General features: G+C 43.2%; 1 protein-coding gene across 1 annotated transcript in view; it reads left to right on the forward strand.

Moving 5' to 3' along the window:
• Znf462 (zinc finger protein 462) overlaps nucleotides 1-25,061 on the forward strand; it is a 132,396-nt gene that overhangs the window by 38,105 nt on the left and 69,230 nt on the right. The window contains 3 exon segments of the mRNA XM_036177382.1: nucleotides 17,763-18,015; nucleotides 18,488-24,102; nucleotides 24,878-25,039. Coding sequence (XP_036033275.1) covers nucleotides 17,796-18,015; nucleotides 18,488-24,102; nucleotides 24,878-25,039 — 5,997 coding nt within the window. The 5' untranslated portion in view covers nucleotides 17,763-17,795.

Consider the following 25,061-nt stretch of genomic DNA (forward strand, 5'->3'; position numbering starts at 1 on the left):
TGGCACTGATAGACCCATTGCGTTGGAATGCTAGCCTCTTTATGACAGCACCACACTCCATCATGGACTGGCAGTCCTTTAATGGGTACCCAGATGTTATTTTGAATGGTTGCCTCAATATTTGGAAGAGACAGTGACAGTCTTTTTTTTTTTTTGGAGACAATATAGCCCTGGCTGCCTGAAATTTACTATGTGGATGAGTCTAGCCTCAAGCTCCCTAAGATCTGCCTACCTCTGGCTCCTGAGAGCTACGATTACTGGCCTGGGGCTGCCTCACCTAGTCCTAATCAAGCTGTTTTTGTCACTTGAAGCTGAGTTTTGAGGGCTCTGTTGCCCCGGTTTCATGAGTAACTTTGGAAAGGATCCTGTGCAGTAGGCAAGACAGTTTGAAAAGAATTTGCTTTACTGCTTCCTGTAAACTTCTTAAACCTGTTGGACGAGGTTTTCAACTAGTCTTCTATTGGGTGGTGGGGAAGGTGGGCAGGGGTGTCCCTTTGTCAGTTAATTTAGATTATCTCTGAATTTCTAGATTATTATTTATTATATTCGTTAACAAATTGCCATAAGTTAAACACTACAACTTAAAAGCAACAGTGTGCTTCCTTTCCACCTGTACTTAATTTTATTTGTGTTTTGCTCTACCCCCTTTGATTGTTAATTAGGCTATTCTTTGGTTTAATTAAATTTTATATAGCTTTGTATGTGTATATGTGTGTTTAAGTAATGTACTTACTGTGTCTTGTTAGTGTTTGTTTTTTTTTGTTGTTTTGTTTTGCTTTTCAGATAGGGTCTCACTCTGTAGCCCTGGCTGGCCTCCAACTTGCAGAGATCCGCCTGCCTCTGCGGCCAAGTACAGGGATTAAAGGTGTGCGCCACCATACCTGGTTCGTATTTCGACTCCTGATTTTCCCACCTTCCTTTACATGCTAAGTGTATGGATCATTGAAGAGGTTTTGCTTTAAGATTTTTTTCGGTTGTTTTCCTTATTTATTCATGACACGTTTTGAGACAGGGTCTTAATGTAGCCAAGGATGATCTTGAACTCCCAATCCTTCTACCTCTACTTTCTAGGTGCTGGGAGCACAGGTGGAGGCCACCAAATCCATTTATGTGGTACCAAGAGTTGAATCCAGGGCTTCACGCATCCTAGGAATGTACTCTATCAACTGAGCCACACCCCCAACCCTGTTATTTATCAATTTATAATTTTGATATAACTACAAAAAGTCCTCTAGGTAACTTCTTTTTTTTTTTTTTTTTTTTTTGCAAAATTCCACATTTAGATATGTGCCCTTCTAAAAGTTATAGTCTGCTGTTCAGATTTTGTGACTATCTGAGAAATTATTCAGTAGAATATTAAAAAAAAATTCCCAAGTGCTTGGAAATCTGCCTCCTTTCCCCTCTAGCTTTATTGCATTGCAAATAGAAATGATAGACTCTCTTCTCGATTTGTAATTTATTATCTCTCAATTTGGGCATTAAGGACTTTCAGAAACCTCCATGGGTACTTGAAAACCTCTGCAAATATCCCACAGATCCTTGAAAAACACAAAAATATGTTTTCTATTTCTAGGATCTAAAATTTGAAATGTATCTTTTAACTCAATTTTGTTAATGATATTAATTATATCCTTAGTTGTCTTTCTCCATTTAGTCTATTAAATGCTTATGCCTATTTCTTGTATCTGTTGCCATTATTTTGGTGTCTACTTGGTGCTGTTAGGTGGACACAAATATTCATTATAAATCTCTATTGTGGATTGTGCTGTTACATTATGGAGAGTTTGTCTTTCTCACCCAGAAAGCTTCTGTCTTGAATTTAGCCATGAATAATACTGATGAGGAGCTCTATTTATTTTATTTTGCTTGGTATCTTCTTGATACATATCATCACTCTCAAACTTTGTGTCACTTGGCTATATCTTCTATAAGCAAAACACAATTAGAATTTTAGTTTTTTATCTGCTCTTGGATATTTTCCAGAAGAGAGGCGATCCAATTCACACATTTTGATAGAATACATACACTTGAACTTGATTAATCATCTACATTCGTGTTTATATTTCCACTGGATCTTATTTGTCTTCCGCATTTACAACACCATCTATGTTGTCTTTGATTTCCTCCCTCAAGTAATTGAAAGTTATGTAATTGCTTTTATTTTATTATTAATTAAACATTAACTTTAATTAGTGCACTTATACTTTTATTTGAAGTTTCATGTAATTATGTATTTATTTGTTTTCCTTTTTTATTTTAATGCCAGGACCTCATTATCCTAGGCTGACCTCAGACTTGCTACATAGTGGATAATGAACTTGAACTTCTGATTCTCTTGTTTCCAGTTCTTGAGCTCTGAGGTTATAGGAATTTGCCACTACATAATTTTATGCAGTGTGGGGAACCAAACCTAAGATTTCATGTGTGCTAGGCAAGTACTCTACCAACCGAGCCACAGCCCTGCCCCCTTTGGGAGTTTTATTAACGTCACTATAAGCTACTCACATAATACTCTGCAAGGGTTATGAATATTCACCTAAATGTAGTTACCCTCTTCACTCCTCTTTGCAATTTTGTTAAAATATTTGAGGGTTTATTATTTTTTTAACCTTGTATACACTTTGGGGACTATAATGGAGTCATTTATTATTATAATCATTCAGTTAAAAGGTCATATTTTGTTTGCAAGTATTATAAATCATTGAACTGTAGTTGAAAGTGCAAGTGGACTCATTGCACATACCCTCTATTCATTTGAGAATTCCCTCTTGAGATCTTGAGTTTTGAACTTTCTTTTGGTCAGGTGTACCTTTTATCATTGAGTACTTTCTAAATTTTTCATTTCTAATTGTATATCTGTGTGTGGGTACGTGCACATGAGTGCAGATGTCTGAGGAGGTCAGAGTTATCAGGTCCCCAAGTTGCATGTGGTTGTGTGCAGCCCAGTATGGGTGCTGGGAATCCAGGTCTGGCCCTTGCAAGAGCAAGAGGTACACTCTCCTTCACCTCTGAGCCATCCCTCCAGTCCTTTGAAAAAGAGTTATTAATGAGTACGCTCTTGTTTTCTGTTTTAATTTTTGATGCTTTTGTACATGGTGGGAACTTGAGTTGGGGACTGACTACACAGATCCTAATTTTTTTTTCTCAAGCCTATGTAGACACTGACTCACTGTTGGCCATTGCTAAATGCCTCAGTGAAAAACACAAAGGCCACTGAGCACTTCCCCTGTATGTCCCAAAGTTATTAGAGTTCCTTGTTTACACTTTGAAATCCTGATCACAATGTGTCTCAGTTGTGATGAGTCTGTATTACTTTTTCCAGGAACATCAGCCACTCTGTCATTTTAACTATTTTCTATCCCAGATCTGAGCATGTTTTGTTTTGCTATGCTGTCGACTTCTTGAATACTTTCATCTGTATGTTGGATCTCTGTGTTCAGCCCTTATCTGTCATCTTCCCCACCTGCTTTCATCTGCTTGTCCCTTTTCTGCAGTGTTTTGAAGACTGTTTTCCATATCATCAACTTTGTTTTTGGTTTGCGGACTGTTCCTCTTCTAACTATAATATATTTATTAGTTCTACAGTGGTATTATTGGTGTCATCAGCTTCTTTCTTCAGGTGCCAGCTCCCTTTCATCTCATCCCGATGTCTTATCACTTCATCTTTGATCTCATCCTCCAGGACTCTCTGTTAATTGCTGTATATAATTTTCTTCTGCATCCTGTTCATTGGTCTTTTCCATGCCAATTCTTCCTTGTACCCTCTCTTAGTGTATTTTCCCCTAACTTGTTGACTGAGATATAACCATTAGAACTTTTTTTTGAGTCCCTCACCCACCCTTAAATTTTCTGAGTTGTAAAATCTCCTTTAGCCCAGCTCGGTTCTCAGGTAACTGTGAGTTTGGGGCTGGATGGAGTCCTTCAGCAGTCTAAGGGATCCCGGTTGTGTTCTCAGGCAGAGCATGGCTAATGATTTGTCTCTGAACTCAGATTTAAAGTTTCAGCCCCTAGCCAAGCTTTTGTTGGCAGCAACACCTCCCTCCCCCGGAAGTTCTTGGCTGGATTAAAGCATAGACCCTTCTTATGAAGAATTTCGGAACACCTTGGTGTTTTGTGGAGTTTCTTATTGACCGTTTAGCATTGCATTGCAGTGTTAGTAAAACAATCAACCCAGTGGTCTTGTGGAGATGTCCTATTCAATCACAAAAGCTTCCCTTATGGAAGAATCTAGTGTCCTGAGGCTTTAGTAAACTCTTAGAAATACTCTGATCCCTCCCCCAGAGTCATGTTCTACTTTAGAAATGCCAAGGATATCATGTCATGAACCATTCTGAAGTTTGTAAAGACCATGAACTGCACCCATTGTATCACTCATTCTTTTTAAGGATAAGAATTGTCCTTAAAAGATTCTTCATTGACCCTTATGATGCTGGATCTGCCAAAAAGTGAAATATTCGCCAGCATTCATCCTCTTACCTGATCTTTAAAACCTTACAATTAATATTCATTTAGTTAATTGCATTTGGCTTGTGACTTTTCTTGGGATAATGTAAAGAAATGTCTGTTTGCTCCAGATGAGAAGGACATTGACCAACCAAAGTGAGAAGTCCAGCTGGGTGAACCAATGTGTTTACTGAAGGATATTTACAAAAACTTGAGCAACTCAGTCTCCTGAATCACTGGCACCCTCAGCCAGCCTTGTCCCTCCTTTGTAGCACCTCCTAAAACCCAATGAGGCTTGAGGTCACAGGGAAGCGGCAGGTAGGGTTTCTGGGAAGAGTCTGATCTAATCCTCTTCCCAGGTGGGAATGTTAACCTTTTCCATTTCTATAGACCCAGCTGTTGCTATATTTGTCTTGCTAAATTTATTGTGATGGGGAACATAAGTAGCCTGGGGGTAGGGATTTCCCTGGCCCAAGGTGTTCCTGCAGGTCAGCCCGCCCCTAAGTCTCCACTCCTTGATGGCCATGTTATGCCTGGAGGGTCTAGGAATGTTATAATTGCATCTAAAGCAGTATTGCTGTACCACAGAAAAGGGGAGTGCTCTGGGGTCTAGCTGGTAAGTCTCAGGACCTCGCACTGCAGAGAAAAATGGAACTTGTTCTTAAAACTGGGCTTTATAGTGTCTCTGAAGATGTAAGAAGTTGATCCTCACCTACAGAGTTTCTGGTTCAAGCCTAGGGGTGCAACCTGAGAATTTGAATTCCAAACTAGTTCAGTCCCTGCTGGCACTCCTGAGACCAGCCTTTGAGAACCATTGCCTTGAAGGTTGGGTATTACTTAGGACCTCAAAATGCCCGTGAAAATATTCTGTGTAGAGGCAAAACATGAGCAGGTGCGGCTTCTCAGGATCATTGATACTGGACCTTTTTGTAAAAGACTGTTGTGGAATTTTTGTTGTTGCTGTTGTTTTTCCAGACAGGGTTTCTTTGTGTAGCCCTGGCTGTCCTGGAACTCATTTGGTAGACTAGGCTGGCCTTGAACAGAGACCCACTGCCTGCCATGGCCTCCTGAGTGCTAGGATTAAAGGCCTGAGTCACAACCACCCAGTGAAAAACTATTTTTGTAGTTTAAGATCATTCCTAGATTTCTGGAGGTATTTAACTTTTTTAAAAATCTGAAAAATATTATCCCCTAATAATTAATATAGACAGATCAAGGAATAAAGGATAATGGTAAGTGGGGTTGGTGATACACTTGCAATCCCAGCACCTGGGATTATTATTTAAGGTCGCTGTGGGTTATATAGTGAGTACCAGGACAATCAGAGCTCCAGATAGCCAGTTTTGTAACAACAAAAACTTAAACGAAAAAGAAGGATAAAAATAAGTTAATATGTTCATCAATACAGAAAAATAATTCTGCCTAGCAGTAGTGATGCACACCTTTAATTCCAGCACTCAGGAGGCAGAGGCAAGCAGATCTCTGAGTTTGAGGCCAGCCTGGGCTACAGAGCTAGTCCAGGACATATAGGACTACATAGAGAAACTTTGTCTCAAAAAAAAAAGAAAGAAAAAAAGAAAGAAGGAAGGAAGGAAGGAAGGAAGGAAGGAAGGAAGGAAGGAAGGAAGGAGGAAGGAAGGAAGGAAGGAAGGAAGGAAGGAAGGAAGGAAGGAAGGAAGGAAGGAAAAAGAATTCCATGTTGCGGTGAGTTTGAGATGAAAATAAGTACTTTGAGTTTGCGAGAGTTGGTAACAATGCTCTGGTGTTATTGGTCTCAATTTCTCAGTGGCTAAACCCCTGGGAGGCTGCCTTCCTTGCCAGGTGTTTCTGACTGCTCTCCTGTTTCTACCTTCCACGGATCTGACCCTAATATTTCCAGTTGTCCCTAAGGCTCTTTTAGCCAAGTTCACCAGTGACTTTGTTGACAGAGCACATTTTCCCGTAAGAAACAAAACGATGTTTCTCACAGGGTGGATTTGGCAGGCATCAAGCTCTTCCATAATCTTGCTCCGATTCCATGAACTTGGAGTCTGAAGAAAGATAATTCAGTGCCATAGCTCTCCTTCCTTGCTTTGTACCTTTGTCAGCAACTTTCAGCCTCCCTAGTGTGCTTTCCAGAAGTATGAACACGCCTTTCGAATGCCTAAGACGTCCTTTGAATACTCAACAGCTTTTGCACCTTTTCCGTTCTTCCCCTGAGTCTGAATTCAGAGCAGAGGAGACACTGGAGTAACAGTGAAGAAACTCACCGTACTACTGAGAATACCTGTAAAGGCACAAACATGGACGTGAAGTGGGAATAGATAGCTGTTACTAAACTGAATAACATGTATGTCTTTGCTGCTGACTTCCTTTCTCAGATTATGAATTTTCAAAAGTCCCAAGAAGTCTTGGACAGGTTACTTTTCTTAAAACTAGTTTATTGTCTGAAAGAGGAAGATGTTGGCTCAGATTGGACTAGCTAGTCCTTTAAGAGTTCTCGTCTAGTAAATGTGGCAAGTCTACAGATAATCAGCTTTTAGAGTTGATTCTTCAGGAAGGCTCAAATCATACATTGCTTTAGCTAAGGAGGAGACACTGTCCCTACATAAATGTGCTCTACTTTCCTCTGCTGAAAACACGGTTTCCATTTATAAGTGGGAGGCAGGCTACTCGGGCTTCCGGAGACTGCTTTGTGGATAAGCATAAAGTAGTTTTCTGGAGGAAAGGTGATCGCATGGTCTCCAGAATGGCTACAGGTGTCTATCAGTTCAGAGAGCTTAGCAGTGTGATATTTGCATGGATGGAACAATGCTCCTGGAGATTTCCTCTCCATGAAGAAGCCTCAGAATTCTTAGTATGTCAGTAGTCATGTGTTACATGGCTGTCATGTGGCTTCATTAGCTTTCTTAGCTGGGGTGGGGAGTGTCTTTTGGCTCTCTTTAGCTTTATTCATTCATTCATTCACTCATTCATTCATTCATAGTGGCCTTAGTTTGAGTTTGTACTACTCATTACTTTTCTCCTGGAGAGTAGGTGTATATACAGTTTCTCCTTCACACTAACCAGAGGCCAGACCTGTCCTGGGGCCCTGGGGATAGAAGAACAAAAAGGAACAAATTATTTGTCCTTTGAAGAGGGATTTTTGAGTAGCCTGGTGCCCTATCACCTGGGAAGGGTGGTTTACACACCAAACAGAAGAAAATCTGTATTGTGTTTTCCATAGAATCTTGGTTGAAGACCATAAAGTTACTTAGTGTATAACTTGCCCAGTTTTTGCCCTTACCAAAACCAAATCATCAACAGTTCATGTATCTTAGCACTAGTGAAGGGTGGAATAGTCATGTATCTCTACCTTGGATTTTTCTTGGAAGATTTTCAGTGACATTACCAAAATCAGAAAAAGAAACTAAATTTGACAACATTTAGCATAAGGACTGTTAAGATCAGTTAGAATCACAGGGACATAATTCTTAAAACAGGGACAGAAATTGTTAGCTTCTTGGGCCTGAGACTAACCAGCCATGACCCCAGAAAGGGCTTGAACAGGGATACTAAAATAACCTGGAAATAACCTGTGGAATGGTTTCCACTCTCAACACTGACATTGAGAATCAGACCATTCTTTCTTTTGGGTGCTTTCTTGTAAATTGTGGTGTGTTAACACCATTCTTTAACTTTGCCCACCAGATGCCAGTAGCAGCACCCCCATGGGTTGTGGTAATTAAAACTATGTGCAGACACTGTCAGATACCTTAAGTTGGAAATGATGGGGGCAGAGTCACCTCTGGTTGGGGTCACTGCTGGTGACGTGAGTTTGCAGACTCTAACTCTAATGGCCAGTCTTTTACTGGTATGTTAGACTCCTGTCTTTTGGAAGCTTGATTCATTTCTTCATTCCATTATTTCAGTTCATCTTATATTTGCTGTGTATCTGTTGGTTGTACTGAGAAACTTTGTCCCAGGACTGATGATAACTATGTGAACAAGACAGATGTACAAAACTGACTTAGACCTGTTCTCAGTTGGTTCATTGATTAAGGAGAAAGCCATCTGAAATACTCTATTCCAAGTATGTGTTCTAGTGGGGCAGAAAGATGGGGATCAAGACAGAAATGAAGGAAATAAGGAAGCATGAGAGAAACTGAGCATGTGTGAAGGGCATCTCACAGGGGAAGGTAGTTCCTAATGTTAGATGGGGTTGTCAGGAAACGACACTTGGAAGACAGAATCTTTAGTGCAGAACTGAATGATGGAAAGACAGCCACAGGAAGATGATAAAAAGTAACCAAATGAACTCGATCAACAAAGTGCCTTTTCAAATATGAGAAAGAAATCTTGTAAATGGTCTCTTGTACAAAAAGGTTGAATATCATGATCTAATCTCTTCATTTAGCAACATGATCAAAGTAAGATCCTCAAAAGACTTGCTCAAGGTAAAGATGGCAGCAGAGACATCACACTCCTGTCACTTTTTGGTTTTAGCGACCTGAGAACAGATTCTTTAATTGGCGGGACAGGCATTTCTGCAGGCTCACTCACTCACCTGCTTTCTTCCTTTCCTCTTTCTTTTTAATGGCTCAATAGTGACTAAGACAGCAAGCATATCTAAGTTCTTTGGACAGAAGTGGGGTTTATCATTAAAGATTTTTGGAATGTGGGGCTTGGCCAAGTAACTAAGCACAGTAGTGTTTCTACGGGACCATAAAGTCCATACAGTTGCATTGGCAAGCAAATGTCAAGTTTCTCTGTAGTTTTTAGTGGGCAGCAGTTTTTTTTAGGACACATTGACTTGGTGAAAATATATCGAGAATTGTAAGAGAATAAATATTCCTTAGCTGTCAAAAACAATCTCCTAATGGCTGAGTTGTTAGAGTGCTTGTTTGCCATGCACAGAGTCCTGGGTTCCATAAACCAAACATGGTGGTACACAAGTATAATCCTAGCACTGGAGAGGTAGAGACAGGAGGGCCAAAAGTTCAAACACATCCTCAGGTCTACAGAGAGTTCAAGACCAGCCTGAGACTCCTCAAAAACAAAACAAAACAAAAAAACCCACAGGACAAAAATTCTCAAATCCCAATTTTTAGGTACCCATCAATCTCTTATATAAATATACAGTATGTTGTATGTGGGGTTTGGAGGAGTGCTGTTAATTTGATAAGGAAGAAACACAATCTACTGAAGGGCTCTGATACAGTAGAAGCCAAGAGAAGATCAATATATAAACCAAGTGGACATTCCCACCTTAGAATGCCTTATAAATAAGGGCTGAACCTTGTTTGAGGGCCTGGTAGATACATCCATGGCTTACCTTTCCAGAAAGCATGCTGCTTAGCACTTTCATCCTTACGTGTCCAAGCAGACATGGTTTGTCATGCTTAGTGTTGTCTGGGAAAAGAAACCTGTCTGAAAGAGTCAGTGTGTCGTGGCCTAACCTTTTCAGGTAGATTCAGGTCAGTTCTCATGTGAAGAGAGGAACTAATTTGATAATTTTTCTTGTAATTAAGAAAGTAATGTTTTTAATTGACACATAGTGATTGTACATATTATTGGGTGTGCAGTGTGATTCTTCAGTACATTCATGATGATCTAGTTGGGGTCAATGGCATATCTGTTGCTTCATCTGTGCCATTTCTTTGTGTGGGAACATTTGGAATCCTCCCTATTAGTTATTGGAGAATCTTTGATTAACGATTGTCAGCTAAAGTTATCCCACGGTGCTATATAGAAGATTAGAATTCATTCCACGCAGGGCCTGGAATTTGTTCAGTGGTGTTGAGCATATATGAGAGCCTATGTTTGATCCTTAGCACTAGAAAAAATAAGTTTTATCTTTGCAGCTCTATTCAACACGTTCACCATCCTCTTTCCACCTCCATACCCCAATACGCTTCTCAGGCTCTGTCTCTTTGTGATGAACTTTAGTTCCCACATATAAGAGAAAGTGTGACCTTTGTCATTTGTAGTTTGCTGTTCCATCCACGTCACATATGAGCTTGTCAAAAAGTTTTGTGCGTAAGCATTTGTGAACTAGCTCGTTTTGTTGGTTTAACTTGATTTCTAATAGTTTAGCAAGATTTAGGACAGTCCTGAATCAGTACAAATGGTGTGTGTGTAAAAAACAGCAAGAGAACAAGTCTCCCAAGAGATTAGGTTGGGAGTGTGGGCCTTCTCCAGGAAAAAGGTGTTCCTCAGACAAATCTTTTTTAAATACTCTGCAACTAAGCAACAATTCCCCATAGTTGTCTTTGAGTTATGATCAATACACAGTAGAATGGTTTCTGGTTCATTCACTGAGACCCGAATGGAGAGTTAATGTCACTGTGTGTGGCTTGGTCTTAGGAGCCAGGAGTAGTTTGGCTGTGAAGACACATCCAATGTTCAATGCCAGTTGGACTGGCGAGCCCATGAGGAAAGAGGAAATTCTCATTTTGGGTCTTTCCTAATGTAGAAGATGGCTTTCACTGTAGGTTCTGCTTACTTTGTGTCTTAATCAACACTGTAACAGAGACCCAGCAGTGTGTCTGCAACTTCCCTTTAATTTTACAATTTCTATAATGAGAGTCCTTGTCGTGTGGAAAGTGCCTGTAGAAAACCCAGCCAGCATTCTGAAGTGTCTATAAAGGACACTGTGACTTCCTGTCTCTGCCATTTGGGTGAGATTTGGCTCTGGAAAAGAGAAATCCGTTCTCTCTGGTTTGAAATTCGAGGGTGAGAACGGCCTCAGAGTTTTCAAAGATCTTCCCTGTGAGCCCATGGCATTTCAGGGAATCCTTCTGGCCTTGCCACTTCTAATTTGTTTATTTGATACTAAGAACATTTTCCCATTATTTGAAAGAACAGGATGAGCCAGGCTCTTTTGGTTTTTTTGGGTTTTTTTTTTTTTTTTTTTTTTTTTTTTTAACCTGGTTGCATTTTGAGAATTTTAGTGTGGGAGAGGCATCTTCTTTTTGTTTCTAAGCCACATCTCAAGAAAATGGCCCGGACATTTCTCAGAATTAAGAGTTACCTGATGAACTACAGTTTGCCTCCAATAGACAATAAAGTCTAAAGCTGCTGAGATACCACCCAGTGTCCTCCCTTTCTTTTCTTGTCTTTTCTCTCTTTTTATCATCTTGTCCAAATCACAGGCTTCCTTTTCTAAGATCAGGAGTGTTGGCAGACTGCCTATTGGCTAGTTGGCCTCAGTTAGCCTTCTATCATTGCAAAGGAATGTATGAATTCTCCACAAGGTCTGTAGTAGCTCTCTGGACAAGACACTCACTACCTGCTTTTATAATAGGTTGCTCAGCCAGAATCACTTCTTGCTTACATAGCTGACATTTTTTAGCTACTTAAATTACATCTCCTGATTTGCTCATCTCATTCTAATGATGGCCTCTACAGGTATTTACCGTGAAATATTCCTCTGGCATACTCTATAATGTTGAAAACTTTATTCAGCAAAGCAATCCTAAAATAAGAGATAACTTGGAGACTGGCATCCTTGTCCAGAAGATGACTGGATTATTAATCTGCAGATTGCTTGCTTTAGAGGTTGTGTTTGTGTACAAGGTCCTGCAGATGGACAAGATTGGTCATGTACCACAGAGGCTGCATGCATTGGCAGGATTTGGCCTCATGGTATTTCCTGCTACTGTTTATATTTAGTTTAATATTTGGGGTTATATATGTGACTGCGAATTAGTCTTTTCTCTTCTGAAAATTTGTTTTTGAAGAACAGCTGTGTCTCCTTTCTGAATTCCTTAATTATTTATCCTCCCTGATAAGTTAAACTTTTCGTTAATGTGGTGAATCACCAAGAGCACACAGAACTGCTTAGATCATGTAGCAAACCGTATAAACATTTGATAGGACATTTGAAGACACCACATGCTGAGCCCCGATCTATACTACTACCAAATGCTGTGGGATCAATGAAAGGTGCTGGTGTTGGAATCCTTTGTTGTCATTTTCTTAACTAACACGGGAATGGCACACACACCAGTTGTACTGATTCAGGACTGTCCTAGGTCTTGCTAACAGAAATCAAGTTAAACCAACAAAATGAGCTAGTTCACAAATGCATACTCATATATATAATGTACATATAAAATATGTGCTTGTATAATGAGATAGTCTATATTTATATTTCTAGCTGCATTCTCTCACTACTGTTCTAAAGGAGATACCACCTCATATTCCATTTAAGTACTGTTGAGAAAGAGTCTCTAAATGGTTTTTAAAGAAGTAGAACTTTCACTTTGGCCACAGCAGGAGCACATGATGAATAACGATACAAAACAGCTCTCATTGCCAAGCATAACAACTCTGAATTTACAAGTTTGTCAGTTAGTGTTTGACTTCTCTGTTTTATTCTTTGGTTCTGGTCTTGTTACTAGAAATATCAACCTAATACATCTCCTAACCTGTTGACCTCGTTGTATGAGTAGCCTCTGACCTGGAAGTAGACAGTTTTTCAGGGTGGTGTGTAGGTCGCTGATTTTTCTGTATTTCTGGTGCAACTGTTGTAACATTTATGCATTCATTCTATTACCCATCTTCTCCTTGGATAATTCACATTTCCACTCAGAGGAAAGTAAGAAAAGCAAGGACAAATAGCAAGTATTAACTCAAGCCCATCATTAGAACTGTCGCTGAGGAGATCTGGGGAGTTCGGTGTCTTATAAATGAAAAGTAGGTTTCTGGAGTGGACAGAGGAAAAGTGCCTTCTGGTATATCTGGATCTGGTTCTCCAAGGCTTTGAAGGTTATAATTAGTTACTACTTAATTACATGGCTGTGGGGCTTCACAGCTTTATTCTGATCTGCAGTCCTGTGGTCAGAAAGAGGATTAGATAGGAAGGGCCTGGGTGTATTCATTTGGTCACTTCCTGGAGACAGTTGGACCTTGACTTGAGGACCACCTTATACTCTTGACTATCAAGCTAGATAGTAGAGTAGTGTTTACCAAGCTGACCTGGACAAGTGTCAGGCTCTTGAGAAGGCTATGAAGCGGCAAAGACACCTCCCATCTCCAGTGACACGTGAGCTTGGAAGGATACGCAGGTTTGACTGCTTTCTCGTCCCCAGGAGGAAACCTGGGGCACAGCGGACCCTCAAGTTCTCAGCACCAGTGGGTGGGCAATGAGATCAATGCAGATTAGTGTCGAGATAGAGAAAGTGCAGAGTGTGTCCCCACCACCCTTTTCCTCATTCCAATGTGTCTTTTCCAGATCTCTAGCATGCTGTGAACACTCTCAGGTATGTCTTCAAGCCATTGCTAAACATAGACAGTGGACCTGGGAGTTTCTCATCCAAACATTACACTTTGAACTCAGACTTTTAGTATGGAGTGAAGAAGCCAATCGTTAAAACTAGTTTGAGGAAGAGGAGTTAGGATGGTCTAAGGGTTCCTGTATGGAGAAGTGGTCACTGAAGGGGGAGGCTATGTTAGAATGAAGTCGACTCACTTCACAGGTGTTATCACCCATGGCATTAGAAGAGCTATCAAGCCCGGCTTGGTGGTGCATAGCTTTCATCCCAGCACTAGGGAAGCAGAGACAGGCTCTGTGAGTTCAAGGCCAGCCTGGTCTACAGCGTGAGTTCCAGGATAGCCAAAGATATGCAGAGAAACCCTGTCTAGAAAAACCAAGAAAAGGAAGGAAGGAAAGAAGGGAGGGTGGGAGGGAGGAAAGGAAAGAAGGAAGGAAGGAAGGAAGGAAGAAAAAGAAAGAAAGAAAGAAAGAAAGAAAGAAAGAAAGAAAGAAAGAAAGAAAGAAAGAAAAATGGGGTTATCTAAAGGAAGTGTATTTGGCCTTGAGGGACCTGAGATATGGCTCTGGAAGGGGCAAGTAGTGGGAGGTAGGGATGTCTGTTTGGTTCATATATTGACCTCCTGACCTTTAAAAATAGCATTTCTTTTCAGTTAGTTCAGAAACTTCCACCTCTCTTGATTGTGCTGATTTGGTAAGTGAGAAAAAGATTGTTAATCTCTAATCCCGGGTGTTATTAAATGAGGTAAATACGAGAGTGAGGCTTTTCACTTTAAATCACCATTTTATAGCAGACACCTAGGTTGATGTCTTCCAGCTGTTGCTCCTCTGAGTTGATGAAACAGCCGGATAGACAGGCTTTAAGGCATCATCTCTTTTTGTTCCATGTTGTTGGCTTCTTAGAGGGTTACGCTCTGCTCCAGAAACATACATCTTGATGGATGGATGGATGGGTCCTCCCCAGGTCCAGCTTGCTTGGTGGCTAGCCTCTCCTACTTCTCCCGTTCATGCTTTTTTGCCCATGTGTACTTCTCCAGTCTCACGAATACATTAAATTACTTGGATTGTTTGGGCCACGCCAGCGGTTTCTGTTTCCTTCTTCTGTCAGCATCTTCAGGAGAGCCGTGTACACAAAGACAAAATGGCTTTCCAAGTAGGCTGCATCCTCTTTTCAGTACTGATACAGACAGCAGATTGAAGGCCACTCAGCTCTACCTGCTGGTGGTTGTAGGAGCTGCCTGGAGATTAACCTCTTCTAAGGCTCTGAGCTATTTTTGAGGTCAAGACTGCAACAACATTAAAGCTAGAACCCATTAGAAAATCACTTTCATCATCTCTTCTTTTTCCAAATCAGTGGCTCTTTTTTTTTTTCCTTCTGATCTCATAACCCTTTAATCTCCTTTGAGGCAGAACAAGGAGACTGTTAGTGTTTGCATCCAATGAGGTTAGCATCCTTGATAGATAACAGCTTCAGAAGACACCAAGATATTAGAGGAGTGTGTGGAGAGACGAACTTCATCTCTAGGTTGGACTGCCTCAATGCTGAAGGTGCTCTGCTCTCCTGGTGCAAGCATTTTTTTGTGGGCCATTTTTGTGGATGTTTTTCCGCAAACCAGGCTCAAAGTCTCCAAAAGAGACACAGCAGAAAGCCCTTTGTTGCATTATTTCTAAAGGCTTGAAGTTTGGAAGGGAAGGGATTTTGTTTTCCTCTGAGCTGCACAATGGAGCCTTCACAGAACCTCTTTGAAAAGGAATAGCTACAGCCTTTGTGTTGAAGGGTGTGTCTTTTGGCAGGGTCTGCTGATGCAGACAGACTGGCTGGTGATTAACAAAGGTCATTCGACTTTGGAATCTGGCTAGCAGCCTCGGATGGTATGTCTTCTGTGTGTGGAAAGACGACTCCCAAGAAACCAAGGTATTCTGGAGGTCCCCTCTCCAGGACACCCCTAAATCTGGTCCAGGGACGTCCTGATCTAACCAATATTCTGCTGGGACTAACGGACCAGCCTATCAATCATGGAATAAAAGAACCTTTGGAGATGTTGGTGAATGACATTTGAGGAGGAGAAAGGTGCTGCTTTTCGGGAAGAAATGGAAACAGTTAATCTTTGTTGGGAAGAGTAGAGTTTAGGAGGAGCCCGGCCCGCCCTTGTAGCATTTCTCTTGTGATTGTCAGCCTAGCAGAATCCAAGAGAAGCCATGTTGTGCACGGAGGAGAGGCTCTGAGCTAAAATGGCTGCTCCTCCAGCTCAGAGGACTAGGGCAGCTTAGTGAGTCTTAGAGCTTCGTGACGCAGGGGCTCCTATCTCCTGCAAGTGTGATAAACACATTCAGCAGAGCTGTGGCTTGCTTGGCTGAGATGAAAGGACTAAGCTTGGGGGATGGGGAGTGCGCACTGGATGATCTGCTTTTTTTCTGTGAAGTGTTCTAAATGCAGGAGTCGTCTGCACCATGGAAAAATTTGTTTTCAGGTCTAATGGACTGTGCGAAAGGAGAAGTGGGGTGGGGCCTCAGTGACTGCTGTAATTTGATCCAGAGCTGATAGCAACCTCTTCCACACAATTTAGGCTGGTGCTCAGACATAAAAGCTTGTGTATCTGGAATATTGAGACTTAGTTAGCCGAAAGGACTCTGGTGCCCAGTTCAATGTTTATTGAAACAGGATAAATTGCTGGGTGAAAGAAGAGGAGGGAAAATATCTCTGTCTCACTCTGCAAAGCTCTGTCCAGAGCTGGACTTCGCCAGAACTTATTTTAGCAGGCTACCGGCCGAAGCATTCTGTCATAGATAATCTCATGCCATGGCTCCTTGCACTCCACTGACATATTATTACTGGACTTTGTTCCTCCAACAGAAACCACGTGACTTTTATAAGAGGTATAGAACATTGTATCATAAAAAGATTTGGCTGCAACTGGAATTCTTAAGACACTTGGTTCTAGAGTACAATAGCTTAGTTGGGTTTGTGATGCACTTCATGAACTAACTGATTCATTTGGACATTACCTGGGTACCTCCACGCAGGAGTAAATAGTAACATAGGAAGAACTAACCACACCTTCCCAATATGCTGACTTCTTCAGAGTGGGACTCTCCATGGAGCTAGCATGAAGCTTTCCATAGATTTCAGTCACATGGTGAATTACAGAATAAGGCAAAGGGACCATGCTTTGCCTTACTCCTCACCAGGCTCACAGGTTGATTTTGTTGTTGTTTTGTATCCAAGTATACACTTCCTGTTTGTAAATGGGGAAAGGAGTGGAAAGGAAAGCCCTGACCCCAGAAGCCTCTTCAGAACTACTAGCTTCTGTGGTCTTAATGCAAACCAAAGTACCAAAGTACCAAAGTACAGTCTTAAACCAGACTCGACTGTCATCTAAAGTTGGTTGCTTGGAAATCTCATGAGAAATAGTTTATGACCTAATTAGACTGGTGAAGCTGTTAGGTTTTAATTGGTAGGTAGTAAAAGAGCAAATAACCACTTACCTCATGGGGGAGAGCCACACTATTTGGTGAAAGGAAGAAAGATGTGAACCCCAGTATCAATAAAGTTATTAAGATAATAAAAGCAATACTAAAAGCCACAGCGGTTTCTAAGAATCAATCCTATTACCATTTGGTGTTAAAACACTAATGCAGTAATATGGAAGTGGATAAAAGAAATGGAAATTTCCTTGCCCTTCTCTGGGTATGTTCTCTTTCTTTCCGAGATGATTCTAGTTCAAAAAGAAAAGGTCCAAGGAGAAATCAGAATCAATATTAAGTTACCTAGAATTCTGAATGTGGTGGAGAAACTCAAAAAGCTGTACAAACTTTTGAAGTATTAATGTTTCCTTGACAAGTGGCATTTGAAGATCTATCAAACCAGAAAACATTTATCTGGATTTTCTTTCCTTTGAAGTTGGGAAGCCAAGGACTTTCTCTCTATTATGTCTGATTGCCTTTCTTTGGCCAGTGTTCCAGTTGGCAGAGAGGAGCAGGAGAAATGGACTGATGTTGGGGTTTATTCCATTAGCAGCTGTAGCCACTCAAGGTTTGTGGTGAGTGCATTCCTCCTGATGCTTCCTTCTGACTTCTGCCTCAGGTTCCTGATGTGAGAGGGCAGTAGCCCCTGATCATGGAGGTGCTACAGTGTGATGGCTGTGACTTCCGGGCCCCATCTTATGAAGATCTCAAGGCGCACATCCAGGATGTCCACACAGCATTCTTGCAGCCCACTGATGTTGCAGAAGACAATGATGAGGAGCCACCATCCAGGTCCATGAATGCAAGTAATCAGACAGAGGTGGAGTTTTCTTCTATAAAGGATGAGTTTGTGATTGCAGAAGATTTATCAGGTAATTCTACACTAAACTTACATGTTGGATAAAGCTTAATTGCTCTTTCGTTGTTATTATTACTTTGACCATAGTTCTTATGTGTGGCTTCTGTACTTTTCTTATTCCCTGCAAGTTATTTTCACTGTTAGATATCATTTTTCTCTTAGTTATCTTAGGTGATAATCCTTTTAGCATCCCTGTGTTTCATACTTTTAATTTTGAAAACAAAGTATCTTACATTGGAAAGTTCTAGAATAAATCCTACAGTTGATGAAAGTTGTCTTGATTCTGTACCTAAAGCTATCTATGACATCTTCATAATTAGTGCTCTGTGGATAGTCTTCCGGGCTGCATCCTGAGTCATCATGCCTGTTGACTGTGATGCTTATTAGTGAAGAATAACTGCAGTTGTGCCAGTTTGTGTGGATGCATATTATATTCTCTTTTGCTCTACTTTTCTCATTTTACTCTTCTTAAATATTCTCTTTAGGTCAAAGTGCAGCTGCATTGGGGAGCGGAAGTTACTATGGCCACAGTCCAGGATATTACGGTCAGCATATTGCCCCTAATCCCAAACCAACCAACAAATTTTTTCAGTGCAAGTTCTGCGTACGCTACTTCAGGTCAAAAAATCTCCTCATAGAACATTCTAGGAAGGTCCATGGAGCTCAAGCTGAAGGGAGTTCAATAGGACCTCCTGTCCCAGGATCCTTAAATTATAATATCATGATGCACGAAGGATTTGGAAAGGTCTTTTCTTGCCAGTTTTGCACATACAAGTCACCTCGGAGGGCAAGGATAATTAAACATCAGAAGATGTACCACAAAAACAGTTTGAAGGAGACCACCGCGCCACCACCTGCTCCTGCCCCACTGCCAGACCCTGTGGTTCCACCTGTGTCCTTGCAGGACCCCTGCAAGGAACTACCAGCAGAGGTTGTGGAGCGCAGCATCTTAGAATCCATGGTCAAGCCTTTGACCAAGTCTCGAGGCAACTTCTGTTGTGAGTGGTGCAGCTACCAAACCCCCCGCCGAGAACGCTGGTGTGATCACATGATGAAGAAACACCGAAGCATGGTCAAGATCCTTTCTAGTATCAGGCAGCAGCAAGAAGGGACTAATGTACCGGAAGTGCAGAACAATAACGAACCCAGCCCCACGTCCACCTCCCCCTACATGTCCATGAATGCTGCAAGCCGGGAGATGCCCAACACTAATGTCTCCAATTTCAGGGGCTCCGTCAGCAACTCCATCATGAGACCCAATTCTTCTTCAGCTTCCAAGTTTTCTTCTATGTCTTACCCTCAGATGAAGCCGAAGTCACCTCATAATTCTGGCCTTGTGAACTTGACAGAAAGGTCCCGTTATGGAATGTCTGACATGACTAATTCGTCTGCTGACCTGGACACTAACAGCATGCTGAATGACTCTAGTTCTGATGAGGAGTTAAATGAGATAGACAGTGAGAACGGTTTAAGTGTTATGGATCACCAGGCATCAGGCCTGTCTGCAGAGCAGCTGATGGGCTCTGATGGCAACAAACTGTTAGAGACCAAGGGGATTCCATTTAGAAGGTTCATGAATAGGTTCCAGTGTCCCTTTTGTCCTTTCCTCACCATGCATCGGCGCAGCATTTCCCGCCACATAGAAAACATCCACTTATCTGGAAAGACAGCTGTCTACAAATGTGATGAGTGTCCATTTACTTGTAAGAGCTCATTAAAACTTGGGGCTCATAAACAGTGTCACACGGGTACGTCAGATTGGGATGCTGTGAATTCTCAGAGCGAAAGCCTCTCTGCCTCTTTGAATGAAGGTATGGTATCTTACGAGAGCTCCAGCATCAATGGTAGGAAGTCGGGAGTCATGTTGGATTCCTTGCAGCAGCAGCAGCCACCACAGCCACCTCCGCCACCACCGCCGCCACCGCCACCATCACAGCCACTGCAGCAGCCACCGCCGCAGCTGCAGTCACCACACCAGGTGCCACCTCAGCCGCAGCCACCACCACCAACGCAGCAGCCACAGCCACCCACACAGGTCCCACCCTTGCACCCTTACAAGTGCACCATGTGTAGTTACTCCACCATGACTCTCAAAGGGCTAAGAGTCCATCAGCAGCACAAGCATTCATTCTGCGACAACTTGCCAAAATTCGAGGGTCAGCCCTCAAGCCTACCCCTGGAAAACGAGACAGAGAGCCACCCCTCTTCCAGCAACACTGTGAAGAAAAGTCAGACCTCAATTCTTGGGTTGTCCTCCAAGAATAACTTTGTAGCTAAGGCCTCTAGGAAGCTTGCTAATGACTTTCCTCTTGATTTATCGCCTGTGAAGAAGCGAACAAGGATTGACGAGATAGCGAGCAATTTGCAGAGCAAAATCAACCAAACCAAACTGCAGGAAGATGCGATCATCAATGTTGAGGATGATGAGGAGGAAGAGGATGACAATGAAGTAGAGATAGAGGTTGAGCTGGACAGGGAAGAAGAGCCAACAGAACCCATCATGGAGGTTCCCACTTCCTTTGCAGCCCAACAGATTTGGGCCAGAGACACCAGTGAGTCCCAAAAAGAGCCCAACTACAGAAGTATCACCCATGATTACAATGCCACCAATGGGGCCGAGATTGAACTCACGCTTTCTGAAGATGAAGAGGATTATTATGGCTCTTCAACAAGCATGAAAGATCATCAAGTGTCCAATGCGGCTCTGCTAAACACCCAACCCCCTATCTATGGGACGGAACATAATAACGAAAATACGGATTTTGGTGACTCTGGAAGGCTTTACTATTGTAAACACTGTGACTTTAATAATAAGTCTGCCCGGAGTGTTAGCACACACTATCAGCGAATGCACCCATACATTAAGTTCAGCTTTAGGTATATCTTGGACCCCAATGACCACAGTGCAGTGTACAGGTGCCTGGAATGCTACATCGACTACACCAACTTTGAAGACCTCCAGCAGCATTATGGTGAACATCACCCAGAGGCCATGAATGTTCTCAACTTTGACCATTCAGACCTGATCTACCGATGTCGGTTTTGTTCCTACACAAGCCCAAATGTCAGAAGCCTGATGCCACATTACCAAAGAATGCATCCCACGGTGAAAATCAACAATGCCATGATATTTTCAAGCTATGTTGTGGAGCAGCAGGAAGGGCTGAATGCTGAGTCTCAGACCCTGCGGGAGATTCTGAATTCGGCTCCCAAGAGCATGGCGACATCCACTCCCGTGGCTCGTGGTGGTGGTATGCCAGCTACATTTAACAAAACTACTTCTCCCAAGACCTTTACTCCAGAATGTGAAAACCAGAAGGACCCTTCAGTCAACACCGTTGTCGTTTATGATTGTGATGTTTGCTCGTTTGCAAGCCCCAACATGCACTCTGTCTTGGTTCACTATCAGAAGAAACACCCTGAAGAAAAGGCCTCGTACTTTAGGATCCAGAAAACCATGCGCATGGTGTCTGTGGACAGAGGCTCTGCCCTTTCCCAATTATCATTTGAGGTGGGTGCTCCATTGTCTCCCAAAATGTCCAACATGGGTTCCCCCCCCCCCCCACAGCCCCCACCACCAGACCTCAGTATTGAGCTTTACTACTGCAAACACTGCTCCTACAGCAATCGGTCAGTTGTGGGGGTGCTTGTTCACTACCAGAAAAGACACCCAGAAATAAAGGTCACTGCCAAATATATCAGACAGGCTCCTCCCACAGCTGCCATGATGAGAGGGACCGAAGGGCTCCAAGATTCCCCTCGGCCTCCTGCCCCCATGCCGCTGAACCGGAGCAGTTCAGAGACAGATTGCCCTCCTGTGGAGACCGAGATGTTCTTCTGCCAGCACTGTGATTACGGGAACCGGACGGTCAAAGGGGTCCTCATTCATTACCAGAAGAAGCACCGGGACTTCAAGGCCAATGCAGATGTTATCAGGCAGCACACAGCCACCATCAGAAGCCTCTGTGACCGAAACCAGAAGCCCACCGGCTGTGTGCTCCTCCCCGCTTCTGGTATGGAACGGGACAAAACGAAACTTCGAGCGCTGAAATGCAGGCAGTGCTCGTACACCTCTCCTTATTTCTATGCACTGAGGAAGCATATCAAGAAAGACCACCCTGCCCTGAAGGCCACAGTCACGTCCATCATGCGATGGGCGTTTCTGGATGGCTTAATAGAAGCTGGCTACCACTGTGAGTGGTGCATCTACTCCCACATGGAGCCAAGTGGTTTGCTCCTGCATTATCAAAGGAGGCACCCTGAGCATTATGTAGATTACACCTACATGGCTACCAAACTCTGGGCTGGGCCAGACCCATCCTCTCCCACTCTCACCATGTCAGCTGAAGCCAAAACATACCGATGCAGGGACTGTGTTTTTGAAGCTGTCTCCATCTGGGACATCACCAATCATTACCAAGCATTCCACCCCTGGGCCATGAATGGTGATGAATCTGTGTTGCTGGATATCATCAAGGAGAAAGATGGTGTGGACAAGGCCATCCTTGCACCTGAAGAGTTGATAGGCCCTGTAAATTGTGAAAACAGTATGCCCACCCCCCTCCCTGAGCAGGAAGCTGAGTGCCCAGAGGATGTAAGACTTTCCCCAGAGAAAAGCATTCATCTGGCTTCAGCTAACCCTGCCATATCTTCCACCCCCTACCAATGCACAGTGTGCCAGTCTGAGTACAACAACTTGCATGGCCTCCTCACCCATTATGGGAAGAAGCATCCTGGCATGAAAGTGAAGGCTGCTGATTTTGCACAGGATATTGACATCAACCCAGGCGCCGTCTACAAATGCAGGCACTGTCCATACATCAACACTCGCATCCATGGCGTCCTGACACACTACCAGAAGCGACACCCGGCCATCAAGGTGACCGCTGAGGACTTTGTGCATGATGTGGAGCAGTCTGCTGACCTATCCCAGAATGATGTGGAGGAGACAAGCAGGATTTTCAAACAAGGGTATGGTGCCTACCGGTGCAAGCTGTGTCCGTATACACATGGCACTCTAGAGAAACTCAAAATCCACTATGAGAAGTACCACAACCAGCCCGAGTTTGATGTCTTTTCCCCATCTCCCCCAAAGCTGCCAGTCACCCTCGAACCTGAGATAACCACTGAAGTGAGCCCCTCCCAGGTCTCAGTGACTGAGGAGGAGGTGGGAGAGGATCCCATGTCTACTTCTCACTTCTCTACCTCGCATCTGGTCTCCCACACTGTGTTCCGGTGCCAGCTCTGCAAGTACTTCTGTTCCACGAGGAAGGGCATTGCCAGACACTACCGGATCAAGCACAATAATGTCCGTGCCCAGCCTGAGGGCAAGAACAATCTCTTCAAGTGTGCCCTGTGTGCCTACACCAACCCCATCCGCAAGGGACTGGCAGCCCACTACCAGAAGCGCCACGACATTGACGCGTATTACACCCACTGCCTTGCAGCCTCCAGGACCATCAGTGACAAACCCAACAAGGTGATCATCCCATCGCCACCCAAAGATGACTCCCCTCAGCTAAGTGAGGAACTACGGCGGGCTGTGGAAAAGAAAAAGTGCTCCTTATGTTCTTTCCAATCTTTCAGCAAGAAAGGCATCGTGTCCCATTATATGAAGCGCCACCCAGGGGTGTTCCCAAAGAAGCAGCATGCAAGCAAGTTGGGGGGCTACTTCACCGCTGTCTATGCAGACGAACATGAGAAACCCCCATTGATGGAAGAAGAAGAGAGAAGCAACTTTGAGAGAGCCGAGGTGGAGGGCGAAGCTCAGGACATCGAGTGGCTCCCATTCCGCTGCATCAAATGCTTCAAGCTGTCCTTCAGCACGGCAGAGTTGCTGTGCATGCATTACACAGACCACCACAGCCGGGACCTCAAGAGGGACTTCATCATTCTCGGCAGTGGCCCCCGCTTCCAGAACTCCACCTTCCAGTGTAAGCACTGTGATAGTAAATTGCAAAGCACAGCCGAGCTGACCTCACACTTGAACATTCACAATGAGGAATTCCAGAAGCGTGCCAAACGTCAGGAGAGGAGGAAACAGCTTTTGAGCAAGCAGAAATATGCAGATGGTGCTTTTGCAGATTTCAAACAAGAGAGGGTAAGGACATGTTTTGATTTCCCTTCCCCCAGGAGGCCTCTCTCTCATCACTGGTGCCCACACGCACTCCTTCGTTGCCAGCCAAACTGCTGCAGGCTTCCTAGTGACTTAGCTTGCCAGAGAGCTCAATAAGTCAATTAAACATTTCGAGCTTGATTATCTCCCATTCTATACTCACCCTACTCCATGGTCCTGTTCCCCTCCCCTTCTCCCTCTGACTCTTCCCATGGCTCCCCAGGGGAGGTTTGGGGTGGTTTCTGTGTATGTCTTCTTGCCAAGTAGTGTATACTGAAGCCTAGTTAGACAACAATGCTTGATTTTCCTAGGGCATTTGTGGGCTGTTTCTTGGTATCCTTAGCCCTTCTCAGCTATGGCTTGGTCTCCAGTGTTTGCTTCAGGAACCTTAACATCTCAAGGAATAGTTTTTTGTTTTTTTTTTTTTTAATCAAGAAGTTCATTAAAGGAATAGCTGTGTAACATTTCACTTGTGTAGTCAAAACTGGTCTGAAAGCCAGATAACTTAGTAGCAGTGACTATGGGCTTCACAGAAATCTCTCCTCACCAGCCGGAGACTAACTGGGTTCCACAGACTGCGTCTAGTAGGCAATGTGTCGTGACTGATGAAGTGGATATATATAAATATTTGCCTCTGTCTTCTTTGTTTTTTAACTGGCTAATCCTCTTTAAAATACAACATCCAGTAAACTATAAGAGTAAAATGCCTGCCTTTGAGGGAGGGTGTGCTGTACTGATGGCTATTACTGTATTTTACCAGCCTTTTGGTAACTTAGAAGAGGTGCCAAAGATCAAGGAGAGGAAAGTGGTGGGCTACAAGTGTAAATTCTGCGTGGAAGTGCACCCAACGCTTCGAGCCATCTGCAACCACCTCCGGAAGCATGTCCAGTATGGCAACGTCCCATCTGTGTCGGCCGTGAAGGTGAGAAGGGGAAGGTCCAGGT

This window comes from Onychomys torridus, chromosome 2 (genome assembly GCF_903995425.1).
Source record: "Onychomys torridus chromosome 2, mOncTor1.1, whole genome shotgun sequence".
Lineage (NCBI taxonomy): Eukaryota > Metazoa > Chordata > Mammalia > Rodentia > Cricetidae > Onychomys > Onychomys torridus.